The 15,770-nt window shown below is 42.0% G+C and overlaps 1 protein-coding gene across 10 annotated transcripts in view; it reads right to left on the bottom strand.

Moving 5' to 3' along the window:
* ADCY1 (adenylate cyclase 1) overlaps nt 1-15,770 on the bottom strand; it is a 605,827-nt gene that overhangs the window by 277,000 nt on the left and 313,057 nt on the right. For all 10 annotated transcript variants that reach the window (XR_008843996.1, XR_008843995.1, XR_008843997.1 and 7 more), the window contains 2 exons: nt 12,485-12,643; nt 8,009-8,150 (listed from right to left, as the gene is read on the bottom strand). Coding sequence is in view for 7 of the 10 variants with exons in the window: in XM_056520271.1 (XP_056376246.1) it covers nt 8,009-8,150; nt 12,485-12,643 (301 nt within the window). In the remaining 3 variants the exon portion in view is untranslated. The remainder of the gene's footprint in view (nt 1-8,008; nt 8,151-12,484; nt 12,644-15,770) is intronic.

Here is a 15,770-nt window from a genome sequence, read left to right as displayed (position 1 = left end):
AGGGTGCCCAAACTTTTGCAGACACCATTTTTTTTGTTTTCTATTATTTTGAAAGTGTAAATGATGGAAATAAAATCTAACTTTTGTTGACATATTATAAGAATGTCTAATCTGTAATTTGATGCCTTATGGAGATTTTTCCATCTTTCCTTGCCTTCTGTATGCACATTAAAGGAGAACTCCGGTATGGGTGGGAAAAAACAACTTATCCCCTATCCTAAGCATAGGAGATAAGTGTTAGATCGCGGGCGGTCTGACAGCTGGGGCCCCCTGCGATCTCCTGTACGGGGACCTGGCTCGCTCCTGCTCAATGCAGGAGCCGAGCATTTTTGACCACAGCCGAAGCTGCGGCCGACACGCCCCCTCCATACACGTCTATGGCAGGGCTGGAGTGCTGCCTTCGGCAATTTTTGCGTTTTAGTTTTTTCCTCATAGCATTCTAAAAACCATAACTCTTATGTTTCCATCTACAGACCCATATAAGGGCTTGTTGATTGCATGACCAATTGTAATTTTTAATTAAACCTCTCATTTTACCATAAAATGTATGGCGACCCCCCCAAAAAAAATTTTTTTAGGGATGAAATTTAAATGAAAACCACCATAAAACTTTTAGATCATTTTTATCAATTTTTTGGGGGGAATAAAATTTGACATAAAAGCAGCATTTTTGGCTTTTTTTTTTTTTTTTTTTTACACGTTTACGCCATTCACCGTACAGGATCATTAACACTATATTTTGATAGTTCGGACTTTTTTTAATTTATTTTTATTTAACAAATTTTATTATATCAATTACATATAAATACACATACATAATCCTCATACAATATATTCCCATAAACCCCCACCCTCCACCCACCCCTGCCAGAGGGAAGGAAATAAAAAAAAAACTCACTCTTCCCAAATTGATCAGAAAACATTTAATCTTTTCCTAGACCTACCAGCTCTCCATTCCTCATATTTCAGAATTTTTTTAACTAACCTCTCCAATTCAATTACATTGGGACCCCTATTTATAAAAATCCCCGATTTAATAATTCTCGCCCTTTCTTAGTCTTACCAAGGTCCCCAAGAAAGACCTCCATCCTCGACCAGTCTTTTTCTAAATTCAATTTATTTCCACTCGTCCGAAATACCCCAGCCCAGAATTCTTTAACCTTTGGACATACCCATAGCAAATTAATTAAATCCACATCCATTGTACCACACTTAGGGCAAGCTGCACTCTTCCAACTCCCTATCTTTTTAACTGTATCGGTGAATAATACAGTTGGTAAATTATTCTTAATTGCATAATTTGATGTATTTTATTAATAGAAGATTTGTTAACATTCATCATTATGCCTTCCCATATTTTCCCAGAAATCGGGCCAAATGCTTCTTCCTCACTGGAAGACCTGCTTCATCAAATTCAAAAAAACTCTCATAGTGCACTCTATAATACTCAAATAAATCCCCTCACAGTGCTTCACTTCACCCCTGTCTAATATTTTGGCGGTTCAACTGCATATTAACCATTGAGTGAACCAAATTATTATGGATTGAGTGCCCCGGAACAAATCCGGTTTGCTCAGCTCCTACTAATTCAGAGAGAAGGGGCGACAGTCTTCTGGCCAAGAGTTTCGCCAGAATCTTCGCATCTGAATTTATCAAGGATATAGGACAATAGGACAATTCCATCTGTTTACAATCTTTCTCCTTCTTTAGTATTAAAACTATTTTTGTTTCCAGCATTGAGGGAGGCAATTCTCCTCCCTTCAAGGCCTCCCCCAAGACTGTGCAAAAAACAGGTAACAATACTTCCTTATATTCTCTGTATATTAAATAGGATACGCCATCCAGCCCTGGGGCTGATGACACCGAACATCCCTCTAGGGCTTTCTCCAATTCTTCTACCGTAATCTGTTTATTGAGAGTTTCGAGGGTAACCTTATCTACAGCTGGTAGATCTATCTCCTCTAAATATACCTCTATCTCGCTATTCCCTGCAAGCTCCTCTGAGCTATATAGTTTTTGATAGTACTGTCGGGCGATCTTTTGTATCTCCTCCTGTGATGTTGGAATAATAATTTTCGTCCTTAAGTGCTAAGATTTCACTTCTTTCTCTTTGGGCCCTAATTAAATTAGCCAACAATTTTCTAGGACGAGCTCCCTCTACAAAGTCCCTCTGGCCCGAGAAGAAAATCTTATGCTGTGCTTTCTCCTGGTAGTAATCTGACAGCTTTCTTTGCTCTAGTTCTAAATCTCTAAAGTTCTTTCCAGATCCCTCTACCTCATATCTCTCCTCCGCCTCCCTAACCTTCTCCCTCAAATCCTGTTCCACCTTATTAAATTCCTTCTTTTTCCTTTGTATCTCCCTATACAAATTTCCCCTCAGTACTGTCTTGAGAGTGTCCCACACCACCCGGTAAGGGGCAGAGTTCTTATTCAGTTCCCAACATTCCCATAGCTCTTTCACAATTTGTTCCTTGCCCCTATCAGATTCAACCAATGTGAATTCAAACTGAAAACTCTCTCCCCCTGATTTCTCCGATCCCCAATTCCCAGTTCCATTATCACCGGAGAGTGGTCTGATATGGTCCTACCTTCATATCTAATACCTTCAATAAACCGCAGCCCCTTATCGTTGGAGAGAACAACATCAATTTGTGATGCAACTTTATGGGAGGCCGAGAAACAAGAAAATACCCTCCTATCAGGATTCATTAAACGCCACGGGTCTCTCCAACCCATCTCTATAATTTAAGGAGGGGGGTTTCAGACTCTCTTCCAACCCTATAGTTCGGACATTTATGCACACGGCGATACCAAATATATTTATAAAATACAAAATTATGCTTTTTGGGGGTAAAATGGGAAAAATGGACAATTAAAATTTTTTATTGGGGTGGTGATTTAAAAAAAAAAAAGTACTTTATTTTTCTTATTTTTTTAATTTATTTTTTTACATTTTTTATGTCCCCATAGGGGACTATCTATAGCAATCATTTCATAGCTAATACTGTTCAGGGCTATGCATAGAGCATACCACTGATCAGTATTACCGGCGATCTTCTGCTCTGGTCTGCTCGATCTCAGGCCAGAGCAGGAGACGCCGGGAGACGGACGGAAGCAGGTGAGGGGACCTCAGTCCACCATGACAGATGATCAGATCCCCGCGGCAGCGCTGCGGGCGATCCGATCATCTATTTTAACATGCGCATTGCCGCAGATGCCGTGATCTGTACTGATCACGGTATCTGAGGGGTTAATGGTGGACATCTGCACAATCGCGGATGTCGGCCATTAGCGGCGGGTCCCCGGCCCCTGATAGCAGCAGGGACCTGCAGTGTATGACGCGAGCACCGCTCCGATGCTCGCGGTCATACACAGGACGTAAATGTACGTCCTGGTGCGCTAAGTACCGCCAAACCAGGACGTACATCTGTGGTTGTTAAGGGGCTAAAGAGGGGATGTTTGTGGTGGCCCAGCACAGAAGTTGCCCTTCTGTACACTATTGGTCCTATCACGTGGACTCAGTCCCAGTCCCCTGGCCCCCACACTCCTCAGAACGCTCTTTGCCCATACAGAGTTAATGTACTGCATTATGTGTTAATGTATCTTTAAATACTGTTGCTAAGCCCTATTTAACCAAGGAAGGTGTAAGTGACCAGGTGACTTGTTGGTGACCTAAGGACCAGGCCATTTTACACCTTAGGACCAGAGCATTTTTGGAACATCTGACCACTGTCACTTTTAACATTAATAACTCTGGGATGCTTTTAGTTATCATTCTGATTCTGAGATTGTTTTTTCGTGACATATTCTACTTTATTTTGGTGGTAAATTTTTGGTGTTTCTTGCATCCTTTTTTGGTGAAAAATCCCCAAATTTCATGAAAATTTAGCATTTTTCTAACTTTGAAGCTCTCTGCTTGTAAGGAAAATGGATATTCCCAATAAATTTTATTTTTATTCACAAATACAATATGTCCACTTTATGTTGGCATCATAAAATGGACATATTTTTGTTTTTGGAAAAAATTAGAGGGCTTCAAAGTAAAGCAGCAATTTTCAAAAATGTCATGAAAATAGCTAAATCTGAAGGGACAGATGTTACAGAACTACAACTCCCAGCATGCCTGGGCAGTCTAGGCATGCTGAGAGTTGTAGTTTGGCAACATCTGGAGGGCTACCGTTTGGGCACCACTGTAACAGTGGTCTCCAAACTGTGACCCTCCAGATGTTGCAAAACTACAACTCCCAGCATGCCCAGACAGCCTTTGGATGTCTGGGCATGCTGGGAGTTGCAGTTTGGCCTTCCTAGTGGTTGTCACAGTAAAGATCACTTTACTTTCAATTCCCCCCTCCCCCACAGTAGTTTCCCTACCTGACCCAGGATCCAGCAGTCTCCAGCAACGATTGGGGTCTCCAGACATCTTCTCCTGCAGGTACCGACCTCCATCTTCTTCCCACGATCCCCTCGACATCCAGGGGTGGCCAGAACGGGGGGCTGCCATGGCAACCCACTGTCCTGCTCTGCCATTGGTCAGAATCAATTCTGACCAATGGCAGGGGATAGGAGGAAATCGCAGCATTGAGACTTCACTCCTACCCTTCAGGATGATCTGGGCTGTCACTGACAGGTCAGATCATCACAATTTTCCGGGTGATCGGGTCACCAGAGACCCGATCAGCCCGGAATAGGAGAAAATCGCATGTCTGAATTGACATGCGATTTTATGCGATCGCCGACATGGGGGGGTCCCGGGACCCCCCTCAGCATTTGCACAGGATGCCTGCTGAAGGATTATGGCAGGAATGCCATTCCGATCTCTGCCCGGCGCACGGCAGAGACCGGAGAAACACCAGGACGTTCTGGAACATCCTTGGTCATTAAAGCCCAGGGTGCGGGGACGTTCCAGAACGTCCTTGGTCCTTAAGAGGTTAACATCTGTCTGTCTCAGTAAAGTGTGGTTGTTCTGTCACCTTGCATTGGAGCGATTATTTGCCCCACGCCTGGCCTAGGAACCAGCGGCCACACCTCGGGTGGTGTAGAGGATAACCACAAACTGGCGTCATGAACACATAGGGTTAATACCATCTGTCCTAAGGGTTAACAACATCTGCCCTTCCAAAAACATCACCACAACTTTATTCCTAAAACTGATCAATGCTGTGTTATTAAACAGCATTGATCAGTGTTATTTGCGATCTGTTGCTCTAGCCAAGTAGGCTAGAGCCACAGACTAAAGATCCGATGGCACGGAGGAAGGTAGGGGGATTGGGACCATGTAATAGTCCTGCGGTGGTCCCAATCACCCATAACAACCAGTTATGTAGTGGGATGATGTTGCAATCCCGCTCCGTAGCTGCTACCCCCTTCCAAGGACGTACACATACGTCCTGCGGAGGGAAGGGGTTTATGGGGTACTCTGCTGAAAATCTATCCAAAGCATAGGGGATAAGATGTTAGATTGGTACCCCCTCAATCTCCAGGTTGGCAGTGGTGGCGTTCAGATCACGGAAGCTTGCAGCTTCCATGTTTGTGATGTCATGCCATGACCCCTCCATTCATGTCTCCAATAGATATGAATGGAGGGGCATGGCGGCTGGTATTGCTAGTCATCGGGCACAGAGTGGAGATTGTGGGGGCCCTCAGCAGCGGGACCCATGCGATTAGACATCTTATCCCTATCCTTTGGATAGGGGATAAGATGTTTTCAGCGGAGTACCCCTTGATTTAAGGCATGTTGCCTAAAATGTCTAATATATAATCTCATGCCAAGAGTGCTGTCATTGTGACAAAACATGTTATGTTTTCTAATTATAAGTCTGGCACAATTATTATTCTGAAACAGGTATATTATTATTCTGGCTGATAGCTGTTAAGATCTCAGATTTAATCAGATTCTTAGCAATTTATCTAATCTAAGAAATTTTACTTTCAGAAAGATTGACCAATTAGCATAAAAAAATGATTTCTACATGTAGCATTGTATTAACATGTTTTATGTATTTGCAGGTTTTTATTTTTAAATGTGAGTAAACTATATATCAAAAATCTGCTGAAGTGGTAGACTCAAACTGTACACATTTTGGGGGAATTTATCAATTGCTTTACCATGGTTTTCTTGCTCTTGTTTGACCCTTTTATTTGACACAGTGTTTCTTGGCACCAAAGTTTTGCGACTTTACTCATAAAGGCTTTTTTTAAAAGAACATACAAAGTTGTGATTTCACATGATTTTTTGCAATGGTCAGGAATTTATTATTTGCTCCTTTTTGTGGCATACTTTGACGCAATGCCGCAAACCATGGCAAAAATCTACACCAGTCCTAACCTGACTTACAACACTCACTGTGGAAAGTTGCACATTTGACTCATGAGTGAAAAATTGCAGAGGAGGCACCATACAAAGTGGAGTACTGAAATGTGTACCAGCACCATATTTATCCCATGGCCTGCACCATTTAATACATTTGGCACACGTACACAGTTTCCACCACACAAATTAAAGGGGTAAAAGGACTTTCACTTCTCTTAATGAATTTCCCCCATTGTGTATCCTCATATATGATGGAATAAGCAAATTGTGAAATAAACTGCTTTATTTACAGTATATAGTGCTTACATATCCCACAGCTTGTCATCACTCACTGTCCATCTAGGTCTTTGCAACCCATGATGGATCTAATCCCTCATGTTGCTGCTAAGGCTGTATGGAGGGGACTCCCGACAAGAGTCCACTTAACACCCGGTGACCCCAGCAGATTTCAAGAAAGTTGTTCACATACTAACCAAAGTATCAAAATAACATATCAGTTTGACTGCATGGTAAACAGTGTAGAAAAAAGGGAAGATGGAAAAAATGAAGGATGTCATTACATGGTCAATTCGTCCTCCAGAAAACAAGACCTCATATGGGTCTGTCGATGGAAAAATAAAAGAGTTATGGCTATTAAAGGGGTACTCCGGTGGAACATTTTTAGAAAAATCAACTGGTGTCAGAAAGTTAAATAGATTTGTAAATTACTTATATTTAAAAATCTTCCATGTCAGGAACTGTCCAGAAACAAAGGGAAGAGAAAAAAGACCACACGAGGCGCCTAGTGTATTATCCTGGATGATCAGATGGACTGAACTGATGGTAGTATGCTCACCTGGAGCACAAGGTTAATGTGCATATAACCCAGCATAGTGGGTAAAGATGAACTTTAGCTTCCCGGAGGTGCTGCAAAGCCGTGGGGTAGTGGATAAGGGCTGCGGTCCGTCCACAAGTAGTAAAGCTGAGAGATAGAAGAAAAGACCCCCTCTAGGCGCAGGCTTCTCCGGAAGGATCAGGAAAAAATTTATATTTAAATTAAGTATTTTTTATTTTATCAACCAATGACGCGTTTCGGGTGTATACCCAAAATGTGTCATTGGTTTATAAAATACCAATGACACCTTTTGGGTGTATACCTGAAATGCGTCTGATAAAATAAAAAATATTTAATTTAAATATACATTTTTGCCTGATCCTTACGGAGAAGCCTGCGCCTAGAGGGAGTCTTGTCTACTATCTCTCAGCTTTAGGAACTGTCCAGAGCAGGAGAGGTTGGCTTTTGGGATTTGCTCCTGCTCTGGACAGTTCCTGACATGGACAGAGGTATCAGCAGAGAGCACTGTGGTCAGACAGAAAAGAAATTCAAAAAGAAAAGAACTTCCTCTTTAGTATACAGCAGCTAATAAGTACTAGAAGGATTGAGATTTTTAAATAAAAGTATTTACAAATCTTTTTAAATTTCTGGCCCCAATTGATTAAAAAAAATAATAATTCCACTGGAGTACCCCTTTAAAAGGCAAGGAGGAAAAAACTAAAATGTAAAAAATAAAAAAAGCCCAGTCCTAAAAGGATTAAGAAGAATTCAGCAAAAATGTATAAAATGGATAAAAGTCATAATATTTAAATGTTTACTTCTTGTTCATTTTCATAGTACTGTGAGTAATTAACTGTAAGAATATTTTAATTGATAAAACATACCTTTCTTCGATGTGATGGCACAATGAAAAACGTTTCAATGTTATGCTTTTTCAAAAAACTATTTCTTTCATAACCGTAACCAGGTTCAACTTCATAATCCCCATTTAGGCACTCTAAGGTGGTCCTTGTTATATGAACTTTCCTAAAAGATAGAAAAGATTATCAAATATGTAAAAAAAAAATCTATTTTTTTTAATATAAAAATACATTCTCTTTTACGCTGGATGTACAATTAAAATGGATGAATCAAAAACTTGCATATTGCAATATTTGCATATTTAAAGGAAAACTGTCACTGTGTTGGGTTTAGTGTGGATGATCAGGGTGACGGTTTTCCTTTAACTTAGGTTATCATTTTGAGGGTGTATTCACATGTAGAGTATCCTGCACATGATTTGAAGCTGCAGAGTTCAATGTAAACAAAATGACTTAAAGGACATCTGTAGTGCAAAATAACTTATGAAGGGTGCGTGTCAGCACCTCACACCGCCGCGTCATGCGGGGACAGAATGCCCCCTTTCCAGCATACTGCTGCGGCCCCGTCCATCAGATCCCGGGGGCCCCAGCGCTCAGACCCCCCGCGTTCTATAACTTATCCCCTATCCTTTGGGGTGTCTGAGCACTGGGCCCCCCCCCCGGGATCTTCGGGACGGGGCCGCAGCAGTATGCTGGAAAGACACAGCACCCCTGAGGAAGTTGTCGGCGGAAAACGGAACGCGTGGGGTTTAGGGGGACACCCGCATGGTCACCTTCATTCCATATTGCCTTGTTTTCTCCTGTGTTTAGCATTTACAGACATTTGGTGCAGGTTGTATTTTTTATTGTCCAGGAGTATGGATGTATTACCAGATTGTATATATACTTAAGATTTATTGTCATTCAATAGGCTAGGTGGTTTAGTGCAATTACTACATTTGCGGGTGTCCTGGGAGGGGCTCATTTTTGTGGGTCCCCCCCTGTTTGTGGAGGCCTTGGAGCCTTTTTGGGTGTTTTTAAATGTCCTTTTTTGAGTTGTCTTGTATCAACTTATGTATGTAATAAAGATATTATATTTTGTAGAATAAGTAGGTGTGCATCCATTATTGTATCTCTTTTTTCTTTTTTGTGTAGTGTATGCTGAAAAGGGGGCATTCCGTCTGCTGGGGCAGCAGCAGTATGCTGGAAAGAGGGCATTCCATCCTAAGGATAGGGGATAAGTTATAGAACGCGGGGGGGGGGGGGGTCAGAGTGCTGGGGCCCCCCGGGATCTCCTGGACGGGGCCGCAGTAGTATGCTGGAAAGGGGGCGTTTTGTCCCTGCATGACCCGGCGGTGTGAGGTGCTGACACGCCCCCTCCATGTACCCCATAGAGATACATGGAGGGGGCGTGTCTGCCGCGGCTTTCTGCTGGGGACGAAACTTCACTTCCTGCAGACTGCCGCGGCCCCAGCGCTCGGACCCCCTGCGATCTATAACTTATTTCCTATCCTTTGGATAGGGGATAAGTTATTTTGCGCTGGAATACTCCTTTAACACAGCTTCAAATCTGCAGCTTCAAATCCTGGGCATCAAATATGTGCAAGACAAAAACAATCTTAAATCCTCACACTGACCACCAGTGCAAAAATCACGTTATGCTTCCTGTTTTTGAACCTCACTTGCCTTTGCTGAATAGACTAGGAAAAGATGAGTTTTCACAATTATCAGAGCATAGTTGAGCAGCTCTCTTTTGTACTGCTGTAAGCCAAGATGAGGCAGAATATTAACACCATACAGTAATAAAAGGTTTTGCATGCAGTTCCTGTTTCTCGGTGGTCTTTGGGGTAAACTAAAAGGTACCTAAACAGCTTGATGCGTTGTTAATGGAGAGAGGAGGTTTAAAGCCACTGTCAAATTTCTTATCTTTTCAGGAACAAAAGGATCAGGTAGGTGAAATCCAACATGCCGATCCTTCTGACTCTCCCCCAACAGATGACATAGTCATATAGAAGGACCTAATACACATTAGATCATTGGTTAGTACTGCTTAAATACTGCATTAATGGTCTGGGAACGACTCCAGTGCACCAAACTACTTCATTTGCATATTTAGATTTTTGGGCATAACTCAGGACCAGTGCATTAGAATTGGCATCACTTGCAATATAACCCTATAGCAGCAGATTAGAACGGATGAAGCTGGTGAGATTCACGTAAAAGTCCTTTAACAGAAGGGGATTTTTTTGCTCTAAGTTGGCACCAATGTACTACTTAGAAAGCCAATTAGTGCTCGTTTACTTTAATTTTCACATCACAATTGTTGGGAGAGGTTTAAATCCTTCCCCACCGCCCACATTTTGGTTTATGGCTTATGTTTGTTTCCTTCTCAACTTCTAAGACTTTTTTTGTTTTTTATTTTTCCCACTGACAAAGTTGTATTAGGGTTTACTTTTTGTGGTACAAGTTATTCATCTCATTGGCACACCATTTTAATATATAATGTATAACAAATGCAAAGTTGTAGAGCAAAATTAAAGAAAATAAAAAATAAAATCTAACAATGGAATTGTATTAAATTGTGCAATAAATTGTACAATACAGTAAAACTGACAAGCTAACTATTAAAGATTAAAATAGAAAACTTTTAAAAAAATCTGTTCATTGCTGGGTTTTGACCATTTCCACTTACGGAGCTGTGTTAGGGCTCATTTTTGCACTGTAGTTCTTATGTAATTAACTTTGTGTAGTTCTGGCTTTTTGATCACTTTTAATGATATTTTTGCTGGGATGCGATGTGATAAAAAAAACAGCAGTTCTGGCTTTTGCAATTTTACTGTGTTTGACCGTGCAGGATCAGGAATGTAATCATTTAAAAGTTCGGACAGTTCGTCAGCAGCAGTAATAGCAAATCTTTTTCTATTTATTGTGTTTTATTTGGAAGGTGGAAAAAGAAGGGTGATTGAAATTTTTATTAGTGGGGAGGCTATATTTAACATTTTTTTTTTACAGTTTTTTTCACCCCCTTTATGGGTTACATAGCATTACATTGATCTATCAATCGCAGAGTGAAGGGAATCTCAGAGTGGTGGCTGTTGGGGCCACTAGACACCAGGGATGTGCAGGATTTACTGTTTAAATGCTGAAAATGCATTTAAACAGTTAAATGATGGACATCAGAGAGATCTCCGATGTCCGTCATCAACAGTCAGCTGATGTCAGCTGTTGATAGTGCCTGGAATCTGCTAGTTACAGCGTGGCCTAGAGTCCCAACCCCTGCCATACTCTATCCCACTCCATGACATACATGTACATCATGGGTAGGAAAGGGGTCAAGCTCTAGATCATGTTTTGAGCTCTAGCATTAAAAAGTACCTGTCACCAAATAAACTTTTCTAAACTAATGCAGGCTATGTTCCCTAACTACTCCTAACACTCCTTCCACCCTTAAAAAAAAAATGTCAGAGCTTTAAAAAGCTGTGTATCTTACTGTTATTCTTGCCCACAGTGCATTCTTCCAGCAGGAGGAAGTAGGCATTTCCCAGCAGGCATGACATCACTGAAGCCTGCTGGGGGACCACTTCCGCCCTCATATCATTGAAGCGATGTGATAAATAGAAGACTTCAAGCTCTATGCATGTTTCAGTGAGGCTCTTTGCAGCTTTCAGTCTGTGCAGCTTTCAGTGAGGCTCTGTGCTGTCAATCAAGCTCAGTGGAGAGAAGCACTTCCTGAGTTTTGTCTCCTGCCAGGCTGGGAGGAGACCCAACTCACTGTATTAATTGTGGCAGGGAACAGAACAGAGCCATCTAGTGGCCGTTTTTTCTATTACATTATAATTTTAAAAGCAAATGAATGGGATAGAGTCTGCTAATTACATAAGGAAGACTATATTAAAAGTTTAATTTGGTGACAGGTACTCTTTAAGGGAGTTTTGCTGAGCCACAGCATGCATACCTACTCATTCCCCCATCCCTTCCTGCCTTTACTGGCATTGGACAAGTCTTTTTTATGTTTTTTTTATTTATTATATTTAACAGTCAGATAACCCTTTATGTTTTCTTGTACATTATATGACACCAATGTTGTGCCCAGTTTAGTGTTAAAATATTGGTTGTAACTCAATGCAATTTTCTAAAACAAAAACAGTTATTGTAGAGCCCATACTTGAAAAAGGGGACACTGAGGCACGGGGGGGGGGGGGGGGACAGACTAAAATTAGCATTTTAAAAGTAAGGTAAAGTTAAATACTTAAATCTAAAAAGTCTTTACATGATTGTAAATATTAAATGAATATAATGGAGTTATTTAGTTTTTATGCAAAAATCACATTACACCCACAAGCTTAATATTTTACTATTAGGCTACACTACTAGGCAAAAAAGCTTCAAGTTCACTTACAATGGCTTTAGTAGTGACTAAATATGCTATACACCCACATTCTTTAAATATAAACTAATCACAATAATAATATACAGCATCTTGTTGTAAAAATAATTTTATAATTTAATAATAGAAAATACCCTGGCAATCCACCAGCTTCCATAACATTGGCCAGCGTAACATCATTTGACCAGACATCATACTGCCATTTGCGAAGCCCCAGAACACCACATAGAACACGACCAGTATGTAATCCTACTCTCATATTGAGATCCACCTCAGTCGCTTCTGCTACAGATCTAAAATGAAAATAAAAATCTAATTTAGTTACATGAAAAATGTTAAACACTGAAATTGCTTTACAAGAGCTGCATCCTATTCCCCATTAACTTACAAACGTCTGAAGAAATTAGCTTTTCTTACTAAAGGAGGCAGATGCATAAAACAGAAAAGTGACAGGGCTTCAGTGTACGAACATGAACCAAGGGTACACTGAATTATTTTAGGCAAAAAATACCATATTATTACTGCTTGAAACCCCCATATCCCAAGTAAATGAAAACAAAGGGCACAAATCCATGTAATGTTAAGAAATATTGGCCTCATTTACTAAGAGTGGAGCTGTTTTCTTGGTGTTTTTTTTTCCCCCCAACAGGTATTTTTCCATGGTATTTACTATTGTATCTTGTATTTGACATTTTCCCTATGTTTTTCTATTTTCACACATGCTAAGAGGTGTCGGGTTTTCCAGAGCTCAGATCGCAGCATGGCACCAGCAGGATAGGCGGATCTCCTGACACACCAGAATTCTACTTTCTGGGAGTGATAAGTATCTCTCCCAATGGTGTGCCATTACACACCTCGGGTCTTTTCTTTGTTTACTGTCATTATTTATTCATCATCTTTTGTGTAATATTGTACGTAAGCGGTAGTGCTGGTTCTCTCAGTGCATCAATATTATGACTTCAGTATTTACCCTCTCATATGATTGCATGTAAACGGCACTGCTGCTTATGATTATGTTTATCAGCTAACTCTCACCCCTGTTGATTTACTAACATCTGTTGTTGATGCATGACTGTTATCTTAAAGGAGTACTCTAGTGCAGAGTATTCCTGCTCCGTTCTGCCCGGGCTGCAAAATAAATGAAAATGATCCATCACTCACCTCCCTGGGTTCCCGCGGAGCGCCACTACAGCTGATTGGTCCTCCGGTCTATCTCCTTCATACTTCCGGGTGTAATGAAGCGTCACATGGCGCTCAGCCTATCGCCGGCCGAGGCTGAACATCGCGGCGGCCGGCAATAGGCTGAGCACCATGTGACGCTTCGTTACACCCGGAAGTATGAAGAGGATGGACCGGAGGACCGAACAGCTGTAGTGGCGCTCCGTGGGAACCCAGGGAGGTGAGTGAGGGTTCATTTTCATTTATTTTGCAGCCCGGGCAGAACGGAGCAGGAATACTCTGCACTAGAGTACTCCTTTAAACCAAAAAAGATACATCATCTTTATGTGTCTGCTTGTGAGTCAGGATGTATATTTTCAGTCCCATATTGTATTATATTTACTCAAGGCTGTGTGTTAACTAACTAACCAGTTACCGGTGCTGTTTTTGTATCTAGCATCAGATTGTATTACCCTTATTTTTATTTATTTTTTAAACATGCCAGTTCTTTCAGGCATTGCTTGTTATGTGCTGCCCATCTACATGCTGCGTGTCCAATGTGCATCGTAACTATCATTAGTGCACTCAGCTATTGTCGGCGATAGGCGCAAATCGCAAGTGAATTCACACTTTCGATTTGTGGCTATTCCGGGTCATACGGGTCTATGGTGACCCGGAATATAAGGGGGATCGCGGTTGTCTAAGACACCTACGATCTCCCTGAAGGGATAGGAGTGAGGTGGCAGGGGTGCCACCCCTCCTATCCCTGCTATTGGTCGTCAGAAGCGACGACCAATAGCAGATCGGGGGCGGGGGGGGTTAACTTTCATTTTCCCTGTCCTGCCCACCCACAATAGGCGGGGCAGAACGGGGAAACCGAAGAGGATCGATGGCAGAAGATCAACTTACCCATCCGGAGGCAGCAGGCGACGGTGATCGGCGGGCGGCGATGTCGTGCGGCAGAAGAAGAGGGCTCCTCCCTGGATCCTACTGAAGCTGGTAAGTTGCCTAACAACATCTGGAGGGCTACAGTTTGAGACCACTAGACAGTGGTCTCTAAACTGTAGTCCTCCAGATGTTGCAAAACTACAACTCCCAGCATGCCCAGACAGCTGTTTGGGCATGCTGGAATATGTAGTTTTGCAACAGCTGGGGGGCTACAGTTTGAGACCACTATGCAGTGGTCTCTAAACTGTATACCTCCAGATCTTGCAAAACTACAACTCCCAGCATGCCCAAACAGCTGTTTGCCGTCTGGGCATGCTGGGATTTGTAGTTTTGCAACATTTGGAGGGCCATAGTTTGGAGATCACTGTGCAGTGGTCTATAAACTGTAGCCCTCCAGATGTTGCAAAACTGCAAATCCCAGCATGCCCAAACAGCTGTCTTTGGATGCTGGGAGTTTTAGTTGCGTACCTCCAGCTGTTGCATAACTACATCTACCAGCATGCCCTTCGGTGATCAGTACATGCTGGGAGTTGTCGTTTTGCAACAGCTGGAGGCACAATGGTTGGAAAATACTGAGTTAAGTAACAGAACCTAACTGAAGGTTTTCCAACCAGTGTGCCTCCAGCTGTTGCAAAAGTACAACTCCCAGCATGCACGGTCTGTCAGTACATGCTGTGAGTAGTAGTTTTGTAACAGCTGGAGGTTTGCCCCCCATGTGAATGTACAGCGTACACTCACACAGGCAGGTTTACAGTAAATTTCCTGCTTCAAGTTTGGGCTGCGGCACAGCACAAACTCCTAGCGGGACATTCACCGTAACACGCCAGTGCAAATTTACCCTAAAAACACTGCACTAACACAAAACAAAGGGTAAAACACTACATATACATCCCTTACACTTACACCACCCCCTCCCCCCAATTAAAATGAAAAACATATTGTACAGCAGTGTTTCCAAAACAGAGCCTCCAGCCGTTGCAAAACAACAACCCCCAGCATTCCTGGACAGCCACTGACTGTCCAGGCATGCTGGGAGTTCAGCAACAGCTGGAAGAACCCTGTTTGGGAATCACTGGCGTAGAATACCCCTATGTCCACCCCCTTGCAATCCCTAATTTAGTCCTCAAATGCGCATGGTGCTCTCTCACTTCGGAGCCTGTCATATTTTAAGGAAACAGTTAAGGGCCACATATGGGGTATTTCCGTATTCGGGAGAAATTGCACTACAAATTTTGGGGGGCTTTTTCTCCTTTTACCCCTTATGAAAAGGAAATTTGGGGACTACACCAGCCTGTTAGTGTAAAAAAAAAAAAA

The sequence above is a fragment of the Hyla sarda genome, chromosome 5 (genome assembly GCF_029499605.1).
Source record: "Hyla sarda isolate aHylSar1 chromosome 5, aHylSar1.hap1, whole genome shotgun sequence".
Lineage (NCBI taxonomy): Eukaryota > Metazoa > Chordata > Amphibia > Anura > Hylidae > Hyla > Hyla sarda.
This window is presented reverse-complemented; position numbering and strand designations above follow the sequence as displayed.